The sequence below is a fragment of the Phaseolus vulgaris genome, chromosome 8 (assembly GCF_051622355.1).
Source record: "Phaseolus vulgaris cultivar YP4 chromosome 8, ASM5162235v1, whole genome shotgun sequence".
NCBI classification, from domain to species: Eukaryota; Viridiplantae; Streptophyta; class Magnoliopsida; order Fabales; family Fabaceae; genus Phaseolus; species Phaseolus vulgaris.
Genome location: NC_143505.1, coordinates 33,716,260 through 33,729,624, shown reverse-complemented (window position 1 = coordinate 33,729,624; position 13,365 = coordinate 33,716,260). Strand labels below are relative to the sequence as shown.

The 13,365-nt window shown below is 48.4% G+C and overlaps 2 protein-coding genes across 2 annotated transcripts; one reads left to right on the top strand and one right to left on the bottom strand.

Annotated features, from left to right (window-relative positions):
* Positions 1–2,655: 2,655 nt before the first annotated feature.
* Positions 2,656–8,622, bottom strand: LOC150025564 (uncharacterized). Its single transcript, XM_090294102.1, has 3 exons — positions 6,607–8,622; positions 2,826–6,080; positions 2,656–2,739 (listed from the first exon to the last, which is right to left on the bottom strand). The coding sequence occupies exons 1-3, from the start codon at positions 8,620–8,622 to the stop codon at positions 2,656–2,658; spliced, it is 5,355 nt and encodes a 1,784-aa protein (XP_090150228.1).
* Positions 8,623–10,854: 2,232 nt separating this feature from the next.
* On the top strand, positions 10,855–12,315 carry LOC137824483 (myb-related protein 315). The gene is made up of 3 exons (XM_068630136.2): positions 10,855–11,224; positions 11,317–11,446; positions 11,544–12,315. Exons 1-3 carry the CDS (start codon positions 10,933–10,935, stop codon positions 12,085–12,087), a joined length of 966 nt encoding a protein of 321 aa, XP_068486237.1. The 5' UTR covers positions 10,855–10,932; the 3' UTR covers positions 12,088–12,315.
* The last annotated feature ends 1,050 nt before the right edge of the window (positions 12,316–13,365 follow it).

The following is a 13,365-nucleotide window of genomic DNA, read 5'->3' as shown; positions in this document are numbered from 1 at the left end:
GTTCGATCCTTTCGCGGTCTCGTACAAGAGGTTTAAAGAGAGGTTCGTCAAGGTTGTCATTCGGCCCGAGGCGACGGCCTTTTTCTTTGACCGGGCAGGTCGGTCTCGGTTTCCCTTGTATTGGACTTCCAAACCGACGGAGTTTAAGTCTTGGCCGAGGCCGACGGAGGGCGAGGAGGTGGAGATTCTCTCCTTCTTCGATGCACTCCCAAGGAAGCTTCCTTGCCGATCGCTGATCGGTGCATATACCGAGACAGCGCGTTGGGCGGCCATTAGGGGTATGAGGCTCGTCCTTTGTTGTGTCGGTCGGTGTTTTTTATTTCTGTTGTTCTAACTGTTTTGGTTTGCAGCTACGATGGCTCAGGAGAAACCGGCCGGCGTCAGCGTCCTCGACAAGTATCGGGAGAGGGCGGCTGCCCGAAAGGGACGTCAGAGTATTGATGTTATTCCCTCGACCGCCCATGGTGCTGGAAGGGGCGAGGCCGGTCCCTCCCATAAGTCCAAGAAGAGACCGAGGGATGGAGGTAACATTGCTACCACCCATCGTTCCCCCGGCTCTCTGCCGACACCGCCTCCTCCCCGTGAGGTTGTTGAGGCGATTCCTTTGTCCCCTCGGCGCGTGGAGCAGGCGTCTGGGCATCAAGCTGGAGGCCACCGGTCCTCGTCCTCAGCCCTGGATCTTCTTGGGGGGAATCACAGGTTCATGCGAAGAGTTCGCGTGGCTCTCCCCGAGGGGACTCGGGAGTCGCTCCGGTCGATCCCCCCCATTGACTTGGTGAGGAGCGGCCTAGAACTTATGTGCCGGTCAATCGTCCTCGTTGAGCACGGGGTTGAAGGCCACGACCGGCATGCCGAGGAGGTGACTCGGTTGGAGCAGGAGCTGGCCGAGGCTCGTGAGGATTTGCAGCGGTCCTTGGCTGCTAATGCTGCCCGGGAGGCTGCTGAGAGAGAGCAAGCCGCGAAGGGTGCCGCTGAGGCGAGGCAGCTTTTGGCTTCGGCCAAGGAGGAGGCCCGAAGGGCGGCGGCCGAAGTCGTCGAGGTGAAGAAAATGGCCGAGGAGAAGCTCTCATCTTCGGCCTCTGAGTTGGCCGCCCTCCAAACCGCAAAGGAGCAGGTCGAGGCTGAGCTCGACCAAAATTATGAGGAGTCGGAGGAGTTGCTCCAGCAATGCTTCGACCGGGCGGTGCGCCAGGCTCATGTGCTTTATGGAGGGCCGCCGGCCACTGGTTCATTTAACATGGACTATGAGGTTTACCAGGGCCGGCTGGTTCCGAGTGCTGAGGTGGGGGCTTTGTCGGCGCAGGAGGCTTCGGCGGCCGGGACCAATGAAGGGGAGGCCGTGGCTCGGGTCGAGGAGGTTGAGGCCGAGGAGGGGGAGTGCATAGAGGTTCAGGATTAGGTTTTCCCTTAGCCGGGGTGTGGCCTTTTCTTGCTCTTTTGATTTCCTCCGAGGCCGGGGTGTGGCCTCTTTTGCTTTGCTTTTTTGATGTATCGCCTAATATGTTTGTTTATTAATGTGTCGTCCCGTTTTCCTTTCATCATTTTGGTGTGAGAATTGACAAGTTACTCAATCGGTCTTCTAAAAATATGGGCGACTGGCCATTTAATTGCGAACGTGTAACTCGAGCAAGTAAAAATATGGGCGGCCGGCCATATAACTTGAGCAAATAAAATTACCGCCGATCGGCCATTTAATTGCGAATGTAAAATTCGAGCAACTGAAAATGTTGGCGGCCGGCCACTTAATTGCGAATGTAAAATTCGAGCAAGTAAAAATATGGGCGGCCGGCCATATAACTTGAGCAAATAAAATTACCGCCGATCGGCCATTTAATTGCGAATGTAAAATTCGAGCAAGTAAATATATGGGCGGCCGGCCATTTAATTGCGAATGTAAAATTCGAGCAACTGAAAATGTTGGCGGCCGGCCATTTAATTGCGAATGTAAAATTCGAGCAACTGAAAATGTTGGCGGTCGGCCACTTAATTGCGAATGTAAAATTCGAGCAAGTAAAAATATGGGCGGCCGGCCATATAACTTGAGCAAATAAAATTACCGCCGATCGGCCATTTAATTGCGAATGTAAAATTCGAGCAAGTAAATATATGGGCGGCCGGCCATTTAATTGCGAATGTAAAATTCGAGCAACTGAAAATGTTGGCGGCCGGCCATGTAATTGCGAATGTAAAATTCGAGCAAGTAAAAATATGGGCGGCCGGCCATTTAATTGCGAATGTAAAATTCGAGCAACTGAAAATGAGGGCGGTCGGCAATATCTGTGATCGTCGAAATTTGAGTAGGTATAATACGGCGTTCGGCCACTATTTGCGAATGTTGCATTCGGCGTGCGATGTTAATCGAGCAAGGGGACATTCGGTAGGCCGGCACTTGCGATGTTAATCGAGCAAGTGGGCATTCGGCAGGCCGGCACTTGCGATGTTAATCGAGGAAGGGGACATTCGGTAGGCCGGCACTTGCGATGTTAATCGAGCAAGTGGGCGTTCGGTAGGCCGGCACTCGCGATGTTTATCGAGCGAGCGGGCGTTCGGCAGGCCGGCACTTGCGATGTTAATCGAGCAAGTGGGCAGTCGGTGGGCCGGCACTCGCGATGTTAATCGAGCGAGCGGGCGGTCGGCGGGCCGGCACTTGCGATGTTAATCGAGCAAGTGGGCGTTCGGCCAATACTTTCGGTAGGATATTTCCAACACTTTTGATGAAAACGCCTCGTTAAAACCTCCCTGGTTGGGTGAGGAAAGAGTGCGTGATTTTATTGATTTTAGCTGTAATAGAACTTGAGGTGCGTGGCATTCCACGTCCTCGGTACAATTTTTCCTGACAGCCATTCTAAATGATAAGCCCCTCCCTGCGCAACTTCTCGAACTCGGAAGGGTCCCTCCCAGTTGGATGAGAATTTCCCTTCATTTTTTCTTGCGTCGCTGCGCATTCTCCAGACAAGATCACCCTTCTGGAAACCTCTCGGCCGGACTTTGGTGTTGTACCGTCTGGACGCCCGGGCTTTGCAGGCAGCCTCCCGAATCTTGCTTTTGTCACGAAGCTCACTTACCAAGTCAAGGTTGACCGCTAGGCTTTCCTCGTTTAGGGTGAGATCGAACATCTGCCGTCGTATGGTGGGCTCGGCCACCTCTACCGGGATCATGGCCTCGGTTCCGTATGTCAGGCTGTAGGGCGTTTCTTGTGTGGTAGTTTGGGGAGTGCACCTGTACGCCCAAAGTACCTCGATCAACTCCTCGGTCCATCGGCCCTTTGCTTTGCCCAGACGCTTCTTCAGCTCGTTGAGTATGACCTTGTTGGCGGCCTCGGCCTGCCCATTGGTTTGTGGGTGTTCCACCGAGGCTGTGACGGACTTGATGCCCAGGTCGTCATAGAAGGATTGTAGGCCTCGGTCGATGAACTGTCGGCCATTGTCAGTTACTATTGTGTGTGGGACGCCGAATCGACAAACTATGCTCCTCCATACGAAGTTTTGTACATTCTTCGCCGAGATGGAGGCGAGGGGCTCGGCCTCGATCCATTTGGTGAAGTAGTCGACTCCCACCAGGAGGAATTTGGTCTGCCCCTTCCCTGGGGAGAATGGCCCGATAATGTCCATCCCCCACATGGCGAACGGCCATGGGGAGATGATGCTATGCAGTTCTTCCGGCCTGGTGTGGTGGAGGGGGCCGAACTCTTGGCACTTGGCGCATTTCTTCACATATTCGGCACAGTCGCCTTGAATGGTCGGCCAGTAGTAGCCGGCCCTCAAAACTTTGGCGGCCATCGTCCTCGTCCCGGCGTGATTCCCGCAGATTCCTTCATGGATCTCGGCCAGGATGTACTCGGCCCTTTTGTTGGTGATGCATTTTAGCAGGGGGGTCGAGTAGCCTCTCCGATACAAATCTTCGTTAATCATGGTGTACCGGGCGCATTGCTGCTTCATCGCCTTCTCTTGGCCGGCCTTGCATGTGCCGACCGTTAGATATTGGATGACGGGTGTCATCCAGTTTTCGGCGTCGATCTCTTCTTCTTCGATAGCCAGACACTCGGCCTCGGCCTCCGTCACACTAGGGTGTCTCAGCCATATTTGTATGACTGACCTCTGGTGGCTCTTCTTTTTGGTGATCGAGAGCTTGGACAGGATGTCGGCCCTTTTGTTGTCCTCCCTCGGTATGTGTTGCAAGGGCGCTTTGTTGACGCGGGCGATACTGTTTTTGGCCGCGTGGTAGTACCGCTGCAGCAAAGGCTCTTTAACCTCGAAATCTCCGTTGACTTGGCCGACCATCACCTGGGAGTCGCTTTTGCATGTAACCTCGCGCGCTCCCATGTCGTAAGCTAGGTTCAGCCCGGCCAGCAAGGCCTCGTACTCGGCCTGATTGTTGGTCGCCCGAAATCCGAACTGGAGGGCTTGTTCCAGGAGGAGGTCGCCCGGCCCTTCCAGGACGACTCCCGCTCCACAGGCTGTTTTATTTGATGAGCCGTCCACGTAGAGAGTCCAACCGTCCGAGAGGGTGGGCAGTGGTGTCAGCTCGGCCGAGAAGTCGGCCAAGCATTGAGACTTGATGGCGCCCCTCGGCTCATAACGTATGTCGAACTCGGAGAGTTCGACCGACCATCCTATCATCCTCCCTGCAAGGTCCGGTTTAGATAAAATTTTGAAAATAGGGTAGTCGGTTCTTACAGTTATGGAGTGATTTTGGAAGTAGGGGCGCCTCCGTCTTGCCGTGAGGACGAGTGCGAGAGCCACCTTCTCAATCATCTGATATCGGGTCTCGGCCGAATGGAGGGTTCGGCTGACAAAGTATATGGGTCGCTCCTCGCCCTCGGCTTCCTGCACCAGGGCAGCGCTGACTGCTTCTTCCGAGACTGCTAGATATACGAGGATTGGGACGTCGGGTCTCGGCTTCTGGATGACGGCCGGAGATGTGAGGAACTCTTTGAATTTTTTGAAGATTTCCTCGCATTGGTCGTCCCAGACGAATTTTTTGCCTTTACGGAGCAACTGAACGATCGGCCTCGTCCTCTCGGCCAAGCGAGGGACAAATCGAGAGAGGGCGGTCAGCCGCCCAAGGAGTTGTTGCACCTCCTTCACGGTGTTCGGGCTTCTCATGCTGAGTATGGCCTGGCATTTGTCGGGGTTGGCCTCTATCCCTCGGTGGGTGAGCATGAAGCCTAGGAACTTTCCTCCCTCCACCCCGAAAGTACATTTTTCGGGGTTGAGTTTCATGTTGACCCCCCTTAGGGCCTTGAAGACCTCGTCCAGATCCTTCAGATGTTGCTCGAACGAGTCGGACTTCACGACTATGTCGTCCACATAGACTTCTACCGCCCGGCCTATTAGACCCTTGAAAATTTTGTCCATGAGGCGCTGGTAGGTTGCCCCGGCGTTCTTGAGGCCGAACGGCATGACCTCGTAGTAGTAGTTGGCATCGGCCGTCATGAAGGCCGTCTTCTCCTTGTCCCGCGGGTGCATGCTTATCTGGTTATAGCCAGAGTAAGCGTCCAGGAAGCTCATAATTTTGTGGCCGGCCGCCCCATCCACCAGTCGGTCAATGTTCGGGAGGGGGTAGGTATCCTTCGGGCATGCGCTGTTGATGTTTCTGTAGTCGACGCACATCCTCCAGTTACCGTTAGGCTTGGTAACCATGACGACGTTGGCCAGCCATGTCGTGTATCGGGCCTCCCTTATGAATCCGGTCGACAGGAGCTTGTCGGCCTCCTCCTTCGCTGCGAGTCGTTTTTCGTCGCCCAAGTCCCTCTTCTTTTGGGAGATCGGACGGGCTTCCTTAAATATGGACAGCCGATGGGTGATGACATCCGGACTTACTCCCGGCATGTCGGCCGGCGTCCATGTGAACATGTCGACATTCTTTTTTAGCGCGGCGTGCATGACCTCGGCCTCGGCCGCCGCCAAGGCTGTCCCTACAGCCGTGTTGTGCTCTTCGTTGAGGAGGGGGACTCTCCTCAGCTCCTCTCTTGCCTCTAGCCTGTCCTCGGTTGCCCGGGGATCAAGGTCTACTAGTGCCACGGTTGGCTGGGTCTCCCGGGGCCGGTCCTTCCTGGGGGAGCGGTCCTTTCGGGAGGACTTTCTCGCCCGAAGGGAAGAGGTGTCTGCCCTTAGAGGCTCCACCCGGAGGCTCTCGGCGTAGCATTCCCGTGCTTCTTTCTGGTCCACGTGGACCGTGAGAATGTCTCCTGTCTTCGAAGGGAATTTCATTGCGAGATGAGGGGTTGATACTATGGCCATCAGCCGGTTGATGGATGGTCGGCTGAGGAGGATGTTGTAGGAGGTGTTGGCGTCGATGACCAGGTACCGAATTTTGATTGTCCTGGTGTTCTTCCCCTCTCCGAAGAGGTGTCTGCCCTTAGAGGCTCCACCCGGAGGCTCTCGGCGTAGCATTCCCGTGCTTCTTTCTGGTCCACGTGGACCGTGAGAATGTCTCCTGTCTTCGAAGGGAATTTCATTGCGAGATGAGGGGTTGATACTATGGCCATCAGCCGGTTGATGGATGGTCGGCCGAGGAGGATGTTGTAAGAGGTGTTGGCGTCGATGACCAGGTACCGAATTTTGATGGTCCTGGTGTTTTTCCCCTCTCCGAAGAGGTGTCTGCCCTTAGAGGCTCCACCCGGAGGCTCTCGGCGTAGCATTCCCATGCTTCTTTCTGGTCCACGTGGACCGTGAGAATGTCTCCTGTCTTCGAAGGGAATTTCATTGCGAGATGAGGGGTTGATATTATGGCCATCAGCCGGTTGATGGATGGTCGGCCGAGGAGGATGTTGTAGGAGGTGTTGGCGTCGATGACCAGGTACCGAATTTTGATGGTCCTGGTGTTCTTCCCCTCTCCGAAGGTGGTGTACAAGTCGATATACCCCTTGGTACCCACCCTTTCGCCCGAGAATCCTACCACGTGGTCGTCGTATGGCATCATCTCGGCCTCGGTCATTCTCATGGCCTTGAAAGTTTTCCAGTAGAGGATATCTACCGAACTTCCTTGGTCCACGAGGGTCTTCCTTATGGTGAATCGATCTATGTCGACCGCTATCACCATCGGGTCATCTTGCTGGCGGTAGTCCACGCCTTTAAAGTCTTCGTCCGTGAACGTGATGGGTGGCATCCTTGGTCGGAACGCCACGGCGTTTACCTGGTGTACCGCCCGGAGGTGCTTCTTCCGGGCGTTGTTTGTGCTTCCTCCCCCGGCGAAACCGCTGGCTATGGTGTTGATAACCTCTCGGTTACCTCTCCTATCGCCCTCCCTTGGGGGATCGTCCCTTCGAGGGGGGTCGGCCCTTGCGGGTTGCCGGTCGCCTCTGTTGTTTTGGTTTTCTCGGCCGCGCTGAGGTGACCTCGTCCGCCTGGGAGGATCCGCCCGGCCTGGTGGGTCTCGGCCATTCCTGACGAACCGGCGGAGATGCCCAGCCTGGATAAGTTCCTCTATCTTGTCCTTAAGTGCTTGACACTCGTCGGTTGAGTGTCCGGTGTTCTGGTGGTACCGACACTGCTTCCTCCGGTCGGCGTTATTTGGGCTGGCCACCTTCCTTGGGGGAGGGATCAGCTCGGCGTTAAGGGCTTCGTCCAGAATCCTTCCCCGCTCGGCCGTTAGGGGTGTATACCTCGAGAAACGGATCGGTCGGTCTCGGTTTTCCCGGCGCCGGTCCGTTCTCTGTATCGGCCGAGCCTGTCGGTCTTTTTCTTCCTTCCTCTCTCCACCGGCCTCGGCACGGACCTGGTTGCGGAACTCTCTTAGCTCCTCCAGCTGCATGTACTTAGCGGCTCTCTTTCTCAGCTCGTCCAGGCTGTCGGCCGGCTGCATGCATAGGTTGTCGGCAAAGGGCCCCGGGCGCAGGGCCGTCAGCATGTGGTGCATGGCGACATCCGGACTCAGATTTCGGATGCTCATTGCCACTTTGCTGAACCTATCTACGAAGGTCCTCAGCGACTCTCCTTTCTCCTGGCGGATGCCTACCAGGGCGATTGAGGTCAGGTGGTGCGGCCGGCTGGTCGCAAACTGTGTTTCGAACTTTGCGATGAGCGTGGCAAAGCTATCTATGGAGTTGGGTGAGAGCTTGGTGAACCAACTAAGGGCTGCACCCTTCAAGGATGTGGGGAACACTCGGCACAAGACGGCATCGTCCGAGGTGTAGAGACTCATATGGGTGGTGTAGGCGTCCATATGCTCGTCCGGGTCGGTCGACCCGTCGTATCGGTCTCGGTTGAAACCCTTCCACTTCTCAGGAAGTGGGACTTCGATGATGTTGTTTGTAAAGGGGTGACGGCGGTTCGGGTCGGCCGTCAGGGTCGTCCGGGTGGACCTGATTAGGCACGACTCGTCGCCCATTTCAGTCTCGCGGGGAGGGGGTCGGCCTCTCGTCCCCTCGGCCACATCCGGGTTAGGGGGAGAGGTGTAGGACTTGCCAACCACGTTCGTCGGTATGACAGAGGGTCCTCCCTCCCCCAGCTTCTTTCTCATATCTTCGTTCTCCCTGCGGAGAACTTGCAGCTCTTGTTCATTTTTCTGAGCGGCCTCCTCGGCCTTTCTTCGCATCTCGGCCATCTCCCTCTGGAGAGACAGCAGCAGCATTGTTTGGTCGGCTTCAGTCATTCTTTCCATGCTTCTTGTTGAAACCATCTACTTTTTTCCTTCAGCTAGTTTCCCTCGGCCCCACGGTGGGCGCCAATTGTTCCTGCTAGTGAGATGGGACCTAGAGAACTGTTGAAGTCTTCTTCTCCTTCCTTCGGTCGGGCAGGTGGTTGAGTGATGAACTGGGATCCTTCTCTTCCTTCTGCTTATCTTTCGGCACTCGGCACTCGGTCGTCGGGTGAACACCGGATGGTGGGGGTACCTGCGAAGGCACTCCGACGCTCAAGTCAGTAAAGCGGGTGGTTAGCTCTCAGGTAGGTGAACAGTAATAATGACATACCTTACTCCTTGAAATGCGTGTTATTTATATTATTGTAGTGGGCCTACCTTGTTGGGCCCGTTTATCGAGGTGGATACCGCTTAGGGTTGCATTACCTAATTCTTGATGATGGATTAGCTTCACTGATCTCGGTCTGAGCGTTAATTGTAATGGGGTTCGGCCATCGGCCAGATTCCCACGGTGCGGGTCAGCCATCGGCCAAATCCCTGTGGTCTTTGGCGGTTTCGGCCAAGCCTTCTAAGGCCTCGGCCTCTCAGCATAAGTCTTCAAAGGCTTCGGCCTCTCGGCGCAAGTCTTCAAAGGCTTCGGCCTCTCGGCACAAGTCTTCAAAGGTTTCTGCTACGGCCGTTCGGCCAAGTCTTCAAAGGACTCGGCCCCGGCCGGTTGGCCAAGTCTTCAAAGGTTTCTGCTCCGGCCGTTCGACCAAGTCTTCAAAGGTTTCGGCCCCGGCCGGTTGGCCAAGTCTTCAAAGGTTTCGGCCCCGGCCGGTTGGCCAGGTTCTCATGGTCTCGGTCAGGCTGACACGGCATCGGGCAGCCGGGTGGGTCCCGATCTCTCCCCCGTACCGGTACAATATAGTATATAAATTTGGATACTATCCTTCTTAAATTTATTCGTTTAACACATCTGACAAATATTTCGATCAACACTTCTAATTGTATTTATAGTTTTCTTTTTACATTTTGAACATTTAGCTATTGGATAAATTAAAAATAATATTTTATTATATTTACAATAAATCATTTTTAAAACATTTATTTTCTTCTTTAGTTTAAGATTTGTATTTTATTATGTTAATTATATATATTAAATTAGTCTTTAAAACTCGAAATGGTTTAGAGTGATTGAACGTATATTTTTGCGAATTAAGTCTACAATTTTTAACATTTGTTGTCTCATTATTTAATTTTCCGTTTTTTCGTGTTATCATGTTTTGTGGCCCTAAGTACGTATGGAGTGTGGTTCTGAATTGATTATTTCTAGTGTATTCTTTCTGCGTATTTTAAGGAGTCAAGCATCCCTTTTATGCACATTTTAAGGTTATATATATGATTATGTAATTTGTTGTCTAAACCATTCATCAAAAGCCCATCAACCATTTGGCACTTTGACTAAAGCAACTCTAGTTGGGAAGTTCTACGGCGTGGTATTAGTTTAAGTGTTTGCAATGGAAAATATTAAATCAGAATAAGTATATTCGAAGATAATGTTTTATAATTATAAAAAAAAATCCATCTACTTAAATGAACCGTGATAGTTATTTTGTAGGCATGAATAACCATGTTTCTCATTTGTGAGTGGTGAAGGCAACATATCTATTGGACAATAAAAATATTCTCAATGAAGAGTGGCAAGGCAACACATTTACAATTCTCAATGTGAAAAATATGAAATCAATCTAATGCGACTACAATCTCTCTAAAATTATCGTGGATACTTGAAAAAATCGTCGTTATATAGTTAACATACAATGACAATTACATTTGAACCACTTTGTAGCACTCTACGAGGTTGTATGTGCACTTAAACAATGTACATCTGAAGTCCGTTTCTAAGTTCCATATAATTTTTGATAAAAATGTTTACTACATAGTTTTCTTGTGTCGTATTCACCACTAACTGAATTCATAAAGTAGTTCTGATATGAATCCACGGGTGGAATTTTGGGTCCCTTGAACATAATGGGGAAAGCATCTCCGAAGTGAAAAGGAAATGAGGTTTGCCAACAACGACAAAGCTGGCCAGTTTTCTGGGGGTCCATGGAATCTCAATCAAACTCAATATTTTCAGTAGAAATAGGAGAAGATTTTGGTACCAAAAAAAATTAATAAAATTTGTCAACTGGTATTCCTTTCTCACGTTTCCGTGAACATAGAAGCTTTTATGGTTTAAGTGGACTCCTTCTATGTCTCAACAAAGGTGATGAGTGGTGACCATTTTATTATCACAACCCCTTCCATGCTTTTCTACCTTTCAACTCAAACTGCTTTCCGACCAATCATTTATCTCCCCCCTCTATGGACATCCTGCTTTTATTTAAATGTTGCAATGAACTGGCAGCATCTTTGCTTCAATCTCAAGCTCCTTTTAAGTCTCATGCTTCTAAGGTTTCACACTTGTTAATAACTATCAAGGGATCCATATATACTTTTCAAAGTGAGGGGAAAACTAACGAAATGGGAAGACAACCTTGTTGTGATAAGGTTGGTTTGAAGAGAGGTCCATGGACTATTGAAGAAGATCATAAGCTCATGAATTTTATTCTCAACAATGGCATCCATTGCTGGAGAAGGGTTCCTAAACTAGCAGGTAATTAGATAATTTAACTATTAGGTTGATTAGTTTGCATTTTATGGTATGGTGTATGTATCTGATTTGGTGCATTTTGCTGGCTGGTGAAGGTCTTCTAAGATGTGGAAAGAGTTGCAGACTCAGATGGATTAATTATCTGAGGCCAGACCTTAAGAGAGGTGGCTTCACAGAAATGGAAGAGGTTCAAATTATACAACTACATTCACGTCTTGGTTATAGGTACAACATGCGTTTCTAAATTGCCATTACTCAATAGCATTGGATGCATGTATATTGAACTCTAACTAGGTTCTAACACAATGAAGCATATTTTCAGATGGTCTAAGATTGCTTCACATTTTCCTGGGAGGACAGACAACGAAATCAAGAACCATTGGAACACAAGAATCAAGAAAAAGTTCAAACTCCTTGGTCTGGACCCCGTGACCCAGAAGCCGCCAATTGAGCCAAAGGAGAGTACCGATGAGGGCAGGAATAATACCGATTATCCTCATACTTGTATTTCTGGAGGGTGTCTGCAAAATGTGGAGATTAAATCCATGGAGAGTGATGGCAGCAGAGAAATGACGAAAACAGAAGGGGAAAGAGAAGAAAAGAAGGTGACATGGGATGAGACCACTGAGCTTTTAAACAATTTTGAAATGCTATGCTCACCGTTGGAGTTGGGATCATGGGTGAGTCAAGGAACCAATACTAGTACTAATTCTTTGTGTAGTTCATCTGTCTCTCTGGATGATGAATCCTCTTACGTACTGGAAAACTCCTTAGAGCAATGGGTTGATAGTATGAATTCCATTCTCTCCTGGGATGGTTTCAATCCTTTTGATCAAGACATTTTCTTCTCGGAAAATGGGGAATAAATAAGCACAACCAACATATATAAAGTGTCCCCACTCTTACAATATAGATCAATAAAATGTTACACAAGTTTAATATAGAGTATAGTGAAACTTTATCCTTGCATTTCTTGTTTTGTGCTACCCTGGTGATGCATAATGCGATGATGATGATTCCATGTTGAATGCAAATTTGCTATTTGTAAAATCTTGTTACTTACGTATCTATATGGCTAGGATAGAGCTTCTCAACAACATCTTCTTCATCCACCGCTTCATAATAGAGTTAATGATATTGTTTCTGATGGAAGATTTTACATATCGATAAAAACTAATAAGAGATAAACACGTTTATCAGTATAAAACTAAACTAATTTTATAAAATTGAGTTAAATTTAAAATTTTTAATATTGTTTTTTTAATTATAATTTAATTTCTTACTTTAAATTAGAGTCAAAATTAACTATAGCACTTTATTTTGTAACATAGGGAAATATTACCAAATATGAAGTATTATATATTTTCATGTTATATAAAAAACTATGAATACATCTAATTAAATATTTTAAATTTTTAAATAGTATATTAACTAATTTTATTTTTATATTTTTATAAATTGTGTTCACTTTTAAAATATTGTAATGTAAAATTTATTGATTTTCAATTCATCAAAAAAAAATTAAATATAACTTTTAAAATCATGATCATGTAGATTAATACATTTTTATTACATGATAATTGGACGATGATGCAAAGAAAATACATTGTTAGAATATTATATTTTTTTTACTTTTAACTTTTTATTATGTATTCATTGGAAAACGATATAAAAACAGTATTTGAACATGATAATTACAGAAAATTAATAGTTTTGACAAAATCATTATAAATAAAATAAATGTATAATATATAGATCGTAAAATCATATTTCAGTGATCTAAATTTTTTAAATAAATGCACACAACAATATTTTAGGAAATCATATTACTATTAATTAACTTATAATATAAATTATTTATATATGATTATAACTTAAATTTACAGTTCTCACATTATTGACATTGTTTCTCCACGCACATGTCTTAATGATGTAGGCAGGATATATCTTAGTTGGTAGGCCATGGAAATATGATCATCAAACTATTCAAGATCACTTCAACGATAAAATAAGTTTAACTCGTCAAGAATGAAAAATAATTTTATGTCCTTTAATTACACCTCAACAAGTAAGTGAGGCGGATGAATAGACAATGAAAACAAAAATATGAAGAAGAAAAGAGAGAAAAAGTTAGAAAAGAATGA